General features: G+C 39.6%; 1 protein-coding gene across 1 annotated transcript; it reads left to right on the forward strand.

The window, feature by feature from the left end:
• Positions 1 to 3,812, forward strand: LOC126456407 (uncharacterized). Its single transcript, XM_050092162.1, has 4 exons — positions 1 to 407; positions 559 to 809; positions 1,001 to 1,564; positions 3,679 to 3,812. The coding sequence occupies exons 1-4, from the start codon at positions 49 to 51 to the stop codon at positions 3,810 to 3,812; spliced, it is 1,308 nt and encodes a 435-aa protein (XP_049948119.1). The 5' UTR covers positions 1 to 48.
• Positions 3,813 to 10,689: the final 6,877 nt, after the last annotated feature.

Here is a 10,689-nt window from a genome sequence, read left to right on the forward strand (position 1 = left end):
GATCAGATAACTTTCCAAAGTGAATGAATGTGGATGGTTTGATTGAAAATGATTAATTGGTGCGTGGTAGAGGGTATTTGCTGTGGGAACATTACAAGAGGGTTGTATTATAATGCAAGCAAACAAGAAATTTCAGGGTTTCAAGATTTAGGGCATTTAGGGAAGTCAAATATTCATGCAAATCATGCATTAGTTTTCATGGTTAGAGGCATACATAAAAGCTGGAAGCAGGTTGTTGCTTATTATTTCACTCACAACTCAGTTTCAAGTATCACTTTAAAAAGTCTTATTACCTATGTCATAAAGCAATTGCAAGAAATAGGGCTAAAGGTAGTTCATATAGTTTGTGACCAGGGTGAAACCAACCAGGGAGCACTGAAGGAACTCTGCTGTGAGAAATCTACTGAGTCCAGTCCATTTCATTTTGTAGTCAAAGATGAACCTATTGCAGTCATTTATGATGTCCCACATCTATTAAAAAATACTAGAAATGCTGTTCTAGGAAATAAAAAATACAGTTTGGGTTTAAAAAGAGGCCAGTTTTGAATATATTCACAGGGCTTTTCTTCTGGATCAGCAGAAGATGTTTAAGACATCACCAAAACTACGTAGGAATCATTTTGAATTAATTACTAAAATTAAAGTCAAGGTAGCTGCAGCCCAGGTTAGTCATACAGTTGCTGCAGTTATTGAAACTTATGTGGCATTTAATATCTTACCTGCTGAGGCAATATACACTGCAGAATTTGTTGAAAAGATGGATTGTTTATTTGATTCACTGAACAGTTCCTATTGTTATCCACAAGATGGCAAGTCTTATAAGTGTGCCCTCTCTGCATAGTCCCCACATATTGAAATCTGGTACAGTCTGTTACAGGAAATGGAAGATTGGAAAGTGTTGGAGCTAGGCACAGGGAGAGGTAAGACAAATATGTTCAGTTTCATAAGTGGGTGGCAAACTACAATAAGATCACTGATGTTCATTTGGAACAGATTTAAAAAAATGGCTTTAATTTTTTAAGCATGAGGGCTTTCAATCAAGACCCAGTGGAGAATGTATTTTGTTGTGTGAGGCAGCATGGTGTTGCAAACACCAACCCAACTTGCTTTCAGTTCAAAGCAGCATTGAAAACAGTTATAGCCAATAACATGTCCTTACCTACAAAGTCACTAGGTAATTGTGAGGATGATAGATGCATGCCATTAAGCAATTTAAGGCAATTTTTGGGAGCTAGTGATGACAACTTTCTTGACTCCACAACAGACCATTCCATTATAGATCGAAGTGCTTTATATTGTGCCCTTGCTGATAATGAAGCTTCTGCTGGTAGTGGTGGGGCTGATGTAAGAAATGACAGACAAGCACTAGCATATGTAGCTGGTTACATTCTACGAAAGATGGGTGTAACATTTGAAACCAACAGTAGTGGCTGTAAAACAACTCTGTTCTCACCAACACCCACAGAACATCATTTATTTACAAGTTTCAAAGAATATGATGCTTTAAACCCAAAATTATTGTATTCTAGTGACAGCTTAATGTCCTTTGTAGCAAATGTTCATAGTCAGTTGTATGCATTCTTAGATAAATGTGGACACCAGAAACAATTGCAAAATACATTCTATTCATTCTTTAAGTTTCCAGAGGAAATAACATTTTGCAAGGCCCATTTTTCTGAACATTGTATTTTAAGACAATGTGTACCTCTATTGATTTACAAGTATGTGAAAGATTGGAAACACACCATCAGTAATAAAAGACTTGATATTGTTAAAGATAAATTCAGTAAACGGTTTAAAGCTTTATAACAGTTAAAAGAAAATTTTTCTTGTGTGCTTGAGAAATAAAAAGTAAGTTTTGTTTTCATTTCACTGTTTTTATCCACTTTTCCTGCATTTGGTACTTGGTATTGATGTTTTCTTTTTTGTGTTGAAGCATTACAGTAGTAAGATGTAGGAACCTTTTTAAGAAATTAATGGTTAATAGTGCAAGTGAGCTGGGCAGTTACTCAGAACTTATAACTGTAACAAATTTTAGAATTCTTCATTAATTAATACTGTGATAAATATTTCTTAATTCAACCTCTTAAACTGCTGCTTATTCTCTTAATAATAGGCTTTTTTTCTCTATTGATCCAGCAGCTTGTATGACGTAAAAATTATGACATTATTCAGGAATATTTGTAGACCAGTTTAGCTGCTACAATGTTATTTTTCTTTTGCTTCATTATTTACACTACAAGCTTGTTTCTACTTACTCTCAGTTTCAAGTGTTGCATTTGGTTCTCATGAGCAATAAAACTTGCTGGAGCTTTTACATGTTGATAGAAAACAATATAAGCATGTCAATTTAAAAGTCTATTTTCGACGTTTGCGCCTGACAGTCGCTGCTCCTATCATGTTTTCTTGTCTGTCAGACGCAAACGTCAAGAATAGACTGAAATTATTACTGAATAAGTTTTTCTCTGCTGTAGTACAGTGTGCTATAGCTGTGTTTCAATTATTTTATTGTGATGCCAGCCAAAATAATTACATAGCACAACCAGAAAAATAAGGTAATAGAATTAAAAAAAAAATAAAAACCTACAACGTAAGTATACTAGGGGGAGAGGGGGTTGCAACTCGCAATGTTTTCTTATTTTAGTTCATCTCCATACTACTTGACGCGCTGCTGTCGGTCTGTGTTTCGCACTTTTAACACGGGAGTTGCGTTTGTCTTTTTTCGTGTTCTGTGGTTCTCTATATAATGTGTGACGCATTCCATTGTGGCCAACTAAAATGGACAATCGATATGAAGCAACTGCAAGTATAGAGTCACAAGTTATCTGTGATATAAAAACGAGATTTGTCTTTGTTTTGGACAATATGACTTATGTTCTTATATTATTTGGTAACTGCTGTGGAGTTGCGTTTCTATTGTTTTCTTTGTATCAGTAGTCTGTGTGTGGTGATTAAATGCAAAAAATGTTGACTACTATCATAGCCGTAATTGCAACAAATGGAGGAAGAGTTTCCTCCTAAATAGCAAAGAGCATCGTATTCAATCGAGCGCACAACACAGTGGATCCCAACACAACAACGGCTGTGAAGATGGAGTCCCAGGACCCACCGTCAGCAACGCTATGCTGCAGACACCTGGCCTGAGTATCAGCACAGGTTCAAACAATGGCGACAAAATTACAACACAAAAATTCCGTCTTTCTGGCCTACTAGGGTGCAATTTAGTTTAACACAAGTGGAACCCATTTTTCTATTATGTGGACTCATATCTGATATGAGCAGCTTACATATAGGCCTATTATGTCACAGTTGGAGTTAAATGTGATAAAAACAATTGGATGATGTTTTACATCCAAAATCTTATGCTGTGTTTATAGAAGCTGTACTCCAGCGTTTTGTGCTAGTGCCAGAATCGAGATTACAAAAGACTGTTGAGAGTGAAGCGTGTGCCAATGATTCCACTTTTCAAGTGCTTTCACATGTTATGCACCATGGTGGGTAACGAACTGCCACCAGAACAGTCTTCAAAAATTTTCCAGCTTCAAAGACTGCCACAAAACATGTGTGCTTATCTTTGTGTTTTTATGGATCTCTCGCTGTGAATGAGGTTATGGCAGAAGGCCGGTCTATGCTTTAAGACTACAGCTACAGTAGGGAGCCCTGGCGCGCACTTTGCAGCATCACAGGCACAAGGCCCACAGGCAGACCCATCTATGGAAAAACTGATGAACGAACTAGCTAGACTAAATGCTAGGCTGAAGAAATATGCCAATAACAATGGGGTTAGAGGCAAGAACAACCAGCGTCGCTGAAAGTGGTGTTGGTACCTCATGCGTTTTGCTGGCACAGCAGGGCGGTTCACAGACCCCTGCCTGCACCCAGTGGGAGTGATGGATGCCAGTAGATCCGCAAACTTGTCCATGTTTTTCACAGTGCCTAAAAGGCGGAAAGAATGCAATGGTATCAGCTGTTACAGACTCCACTTGATTACACAGGCCAAAGAAAATTTTTTTTGAAAAACTTTTTTTTTACTTTGTTAGCTGATCTTTCTAGATTTTTATGAGCTGAATCCAAACCTAGTCTTAATTTTTTTGTATCATCCATAGTTTTCGAGCAATATGCTTTTTATTGTATAGTACAAAAGTCCTATCCTATAGAGTAAATGGGGAAATTACTGAAATACTTTGTTACAACAAGCTACTTAAAACAATGATATGTGTTAATAGAGGCTTCACTTGTCAGCTGGAATTGGTTTGTATTTTCTTTCTCTTGTTTCTTTGAAACTTCTTGTGTAGCTTTTTCTATGATGAATCGCTTGCTGAACTTCTTGATGCAGTGGCCAACAGTACTCCCCCACCATGTTGGTGTTCCAGCGACCTTGGTAGCGTTTTTCCATCACTTTAATGTGCTAGTGAAAACGCTCTCCTTGCTCTTCACTAACATCTCCCATATTGTCTGGGAAGTAATCAAGGTGACTGTTCAAAAAGTGAACTTTCAGTCTCATTAAACACCATAAGTTTTAATCTTCTTTAACATTGTAGCTATAATAGAAACATATTCTGGGTCTTTTTCAAGTCCTAAGAACTTTGTAACGACTTGCTTGAATGATACCCATACTTCGTTCTCATTTAAGGTCATTGTGGATTCAAAGTTAACATCAGACATCAATTTTCTAATTTCAGGTCCAACAAACACGCCTGCTTTTAGTTTAGCTTCTGAAAAGTGTGAAAACTTTTGGCAGAGTTACTTAAAACATGGTCCATCTTTAGGAAAAGTCTTTACAAACTGTTTCATTAGGCCTAACTTTATATGTAGAGGTGGTAGCAGTATGTTTTTTGAATCTACAAGGTTTCTGCGTAGAATGTTCTTCTCACCAGGTTTTAAAAACTCCCTCACAGGCCAGTTCTTTCTGCACCAGTGTTAATTCCTAGCTCTACAGTCCGATTCACACAAGAAACATGGAAATTTGGTAACGCCACCTTGCCGACCAAGGAGCATGCGTGTTATGTTTAGATCGCCACATATCATCCAACCATGAGCAGAATACCCTATTTTATTTAGCACTATTTCTAGGTTTTCATAGGTTTCTTTCATATGTACACAATGTTCAACAGGTATAGATGCATACATGTTACCATTGTGTAATAAAATAGCCTTTAAACTAGTTTTGGATGAATCAATAAACAGCCTCCAGTCTTCCTTTTTGTATTCAATACCAAACACATTCATCAGACCAGGAATGTCTGAACAGTACACTAAATCGCCTTCTTGTTGAAAAAACTTGGAAAGCTGCTGCTCTCTCTTTCTATACATGTATATACTGGTTACAACTACCAATAAGTTATTTTCTTTTAATCTAGAGCCAAGCAATTCAGCTTCTTCTTTCGTTAAGCCCAGATCCCTAACCAAATTGTTAATTTCGGTCTGAGTAAACAATTTGGGCTCTAGATTTTCTGTACTACGGTGGAAGTCATCATCATCTGGTTCATGTAAATCTGGCTGTACATCAGAAAATACTTCTGTCGGAGTAGAATTTAAATCATCTGGTAGTTCAGGAACCGTCAAATCTACACCATGCCCCACTGGTCGGATGACTGGGAGAACTGATAGAGGCACTCAAGGTACCCTCCGTCACACACCGTCAGGTGACTTGCGGAGTATGGATGTAGATGCAGATGTAGATGGCGAATGGGCGAATGGAAGGTTAGGGTAGCTTATTACCTTCTTGTTTTTCGAACTATGACCAGTAATATCAACACTGCAAAAGTAGCAATCATTGGAATTACTTCTTGATTCCTTCCATATCATAGGAACAGCAAATATAAAGGCTTTTTTTTCTCCGTTTTGGACTATTTTCTCAGATCTTCAACACACACCTTCAACACATACCTTATGCAGCACCCAAGATTTATCTTGATCACCAAGTTTAGACCCAAAGTATGATAGATAAACCTTTTTCACAAAGTCTGTAATGTTTCTTTGGAGTTTTTTAATCACAAATTCACCACAAACACAAAAAAAACTGTCAGCAGAGTTTTTACAACCACAATTAGACGTTGCACTGAGCACATGTACAGGAAACGGGAAAGTGGAGTTAAGTTGACAGTAAACAAAACACCATCTGTTAACACAAAAACAGAATTGATCTTTTTTGCCAGCAAATGTTTTTCAGCACTGCTACCAACGTCATCTAATTCTTTAAAATTATTTTAATTACATAAAAGCTGTTAAATTCTTTAAAAATCGCTTCATTTAATCAATTTAACTGTAAAATGTGAAGAAATGGTGGTTGGTACAGTTCTTTAAGTATCATATTTGGATTTCCCACCCTAAAAAACATAAGAATATGGTATTTTCAGCAAAAAAGTTTTTCCATTGTTGGCCTGTGTTATTTGCTGAAGACAGAAAGTCTGGTGCACTTTTCCTGGTAGACACTGGTCTGGGAATCAGCGTTTATAAAAAAATAACGAATGATTCTTGCAAAAATGAAGATGTTCCTTTTCTCATAACTGCCAACAACTCCGCAATCAGAAAATATCAGAAGAAACCACTAACTACAGAACTGAACGAGGACTTCCACACTATATGGACATTTGTTATTATCGAAATGACTGGGCCAATTTTAGGAGCTCATTTTCTCCGAAATTTTTCAACTGTACCATATTTAGGGCATTCATGGCTAGTGATAATTACTTTCTTTCTGAAACTTACTATTGTGTTGCACTGCGTACTGTGCGACCAGCCAGTTTCGCTAGCACAAAGATTTCTAGGCTACCAGCGTTTTCTGCATCAGTTTTAGAGGAGTCAAGATCACTACCACGTGAATGCAAAGTGCACATGTGTGCATTACATGAGAAGACACCAAACCCTTATCTGCACAAAACAATCGAGCATTTGGAGGTGAGAGAGATGTGCAAGGTACTTGAAGCACAAATTTCTGCGGTACAAGGGGTATGCTTGGTGGGTAGGTCCACCACACATGAATTACAGGACGAAAATGTTTAACAGTAAAGAAAAATTCCCACACTGCAAAAAGACTTGGGTTGCACACATGAGTAACTACAGCAACAAGTGGCAGCTGAGCATCTTCCCCTCCTATTTCTCCAAGGCTGCCTGTATGTCGGGAACTAACAAATCTGGTACTGGCCAAGAGCAACAAAAGTTATTCCACTCAACATCTTATTAGGACAACACTGGATCAGCTGGTGGCTTTCAGATCTCGACACTTACCTTTCCATAAATTATCTGCAAAAAAGAAATGGAAATTTGATAACATGATTGCTGACGGAACTGTATCACCATCACCATCACATATTGCATCGGTGACTCCATTGCAAATGGTAAAAAAGAAAAATGGATAATTGAGAAACTGTAGAGACTACAGATATATAAATGCATCCACTATTCCAAATCGGTACATAGTGCCTTACGTAGTTGGCTTTCATGGTAAATGCAATAAAGTGTTGACTACAATTATAGTCATGTGATGACAAGTGGAAGAAGAGGCCCTAGAATAGACAATCGATATGGAGTGAGTGCAAGCATAAATTCATGACTTATCTGTGATGTGAAAACGAGATTTATCTTTGTACTGAACTATATGACTTGTGTTCTTGTATTCTTTGGTAACTATTATGGTATTGTGTTCCTATTGTGTGCATTGTGTCAGTATTCTACGTATAGTGAGTAAATGGAATAAAGTGTTGACTACTATCGTAGCTGTGTGTATAACAAGTTCAAAAAGAATTACCCTAAACCATATTAAGTTCCTTCAACACATCTTCGTAGCTTCTGTGATCCCATTTGGTTTTGATGTAGCCAGTTGTTCATCTCAAGAATTTCATTTCACGGGCTATTAGTTTTTTTCGCATCTTTTGCCTTTATTGTCCAGTCTTCGCTACCATAGCATAGCAGAGGTCTTGCTGAGGATTATGCTGAGCATATTATAGTATGCTTCTGTACTAGGGAAGAGCCAGTACATTCTTAATGGGTTTCATTGTTTTTTTATACCTGGTGGCTTTTTCAGCTTGGTCTATTTCTTCCAGAAAGGATAATGTATAGCCGAAATATGTGAAAGTTTTCACTCATTCGAAATTTTATTTTTCAGATATTTCTTGCTTTGTACTGCGTATTTTCCACAGAAGGCCAAAGTTTTTGTTTTCTCAGAGTTGAGGCCCATGCTGTATTTCTCATATACAATTTATAAGTCGTGTACAGAATGCTGCAGGTCATCCTATGAAATACTACAAAAGCCAAATCACCTACAAGAAGAAAAGCATCTAGCTTTGTGTTGATTTGAATGAATCCATGTGGCATTGTCCTTTTGGGTGATTTTATTCGTATTAATAATAAATAACAGTGTGGAATGGCCATATCCCTGAAGTAATCTAACAAGGATTCTGCCCTACTCAGATAATTTGTCCTCTTTCTTGATACTAATTTACTTTATTCTGTAAATTTTGTATATACACGCCTGGAAATTGAAATAAGAACACCGTGAATTCATTGTCCCAGGAAGGGGAAACTTTATTGACACATTCCTGGGGTCAGATACATCACATGATCACACTGACAGAACCACAGGCACATAGACACAGGCAACAGAGCATGCACAATGTCGGCACTAGTACAGTGTATATCCACCTTTCGCAGCAATGCAGGCTGCTATTCTCCCATGGAGACGATCGTAGAGATGCTGGATGTAGTCCTGTGGAACGGCTTGCCATGCCATTTCCACCTGGCGCCTCAGTTGGACCAGCGTTCGTGCTGGACGTGCAGACCGCGTGAGACGACGCTTCATCCAGTCCCAAACATGCTCAATGGGGGACAGATCCGGAGATCTTGCTGGCCAGGGTAGTTGACTTACACCTTCTAGAGCACGTTGGGTGGCACGGGATACATGCGGACGTGCATTGTCCTGTTGGAACAGCAAGTTCCCTTGCCGGTCTAGGAATGGTAGAACGATGGGTTCGATGACGGTTTGGATGTACCATGCACCATTCAGTGTCCCCTCGACGATCACCAGTGGTGTACGGCCAGTGTAGGAGATCGCTCCCCACACCATGATGCCGGGTGTTGGCCCTGTGTGCCTCGGTCGTATGCAGTCCTGATTGTGGCGCTCACTTGCACGGCGCCAAACACGCATACGACCATCATTGGCACCAAGGCAGAAGCGACTCTCATCGCTGAAGACGACACGTCTCCATTCGTCCCTCCATTCACGCCTGTCGCGACACCACTGGAGGCGGGCTACACGATGTTGGGGCGTGAGCGGAAGACGGCCTAACGGTGTGCGGGACCGTAGCCCAGCTTCATGGAGACGGTTGCGAATGGTCCTCGCCGATACCCCAGGAGCAACAGTGTCCCTAATTTGCTGGGAAGTGGCGGTGCGGTCCCCTACGGCACTGCGTAGGAGCCTACGGTCTTGGCGTGCATCCGTGCGTCACTGCGGTCCCGTCCCAGGTCGACGGGCACGTGCACCTCCCGCCGACCACTGGCGACAACATCTATGTACTGTGGAGACCTCACGCCCCACGTGTTGAGCAATTCGGCGGTACGTCCACCCGGCCTCCCGCATGCCCACTATATGCCCTCGCTCAAAGTCCGTCAACTGCACATACGGTTCACGTCCACGCTGTCGCGGCATGCTACCAGTGTTAAAGACTGCGATGGAGCTCCGTATGCCACGGCAAACTGGCTGACACTGACGGCGGCGGTGCACAAATGCTGCGCAGCTAGCGCCATTCGACGGCCAACACCGCGGTTCCTGGTGTGTCCGCTGTGCCGTGCGTGTGATCATTGCTTGTACAGCCCTCTCGCAGTGTCCGGAGCAAGTATGGTGGGTCTGACACACCGGTGTCAATGTGTTCTTTTTTCCATTTCCAGGAGTGTATTTTCTATAAGTCGCTGGAGAAGATGATGTATACAATTTATTTTCGATGATACTGGCAAAAATTTTGTATCCTGAGTTCAGTAAGCTTATTTCTTGGTAATTATTACAATTTTTCAGGTCTTCTTTTTTTAAAGATAGGAATGACAAATGACTTCATAACTCTCAGATAGATCATCCCCTGACCGGATCATATTTAAGAAGTTTAGGAACATGTCTATGAGTGACTTATGTGAATATTTAAAAATCTCGACATTAATTGAATCTTCTCCTGGGTTTTATTACTTTTTATTTTGTTTAATACCTTGTAAGTCCACATTTAGAGATGGATTCTCTTGATTTGTTTCCTGAGTGTTGAAATGTGAGAGACTTTGACATTTGAGGCCATAGATTCTGAAAGTACTGCAACCATTTAGGTAAAGGGGGGTGGAACGTGGTCTACAGTATCATCTATGATGCAGTTCATGAGGAAAAAAGGAACTAATAAATTAACAACAGATCAAAATCAAGATTCAGTCTAACTCTTGAGGAATCATTTGCATCACAATCTTGTGATATCCGTTGGTACCTTCTGTTTGTTAGCTCTTACCACTGCAATTTATTCTCATGACAGTAATTACATTCAGTTTAATATTATCACAAAAAACTTTAATCAAATCCGAATCTGAAGGCAGGGTCATCAGTGAAATACAAAATTAGCACTGGAAGCACATTTATTACTGACACCAACATACAGCCCAAACAGAACTTTCCTCCTGCACAGAGAATGCAGCACAACAGCTCTCAAACATAAATTCTTC

This window comes from Schistocerca serialis, chromosome 1 (assembly GCF_023864345.2).
Source record: "Schistocerca serialis cubense isolate TAMUIC-IGC-003099 chromosome 1, iqSchSeri2.2, whole genome shotgun sequence".
NCBI classification, from domain to species: Eukaryota; Metazoa; Arthropoda; class Insecta; order Orthoptera; family Acrididae; genus Schistocerca; species Schistocerca serialis.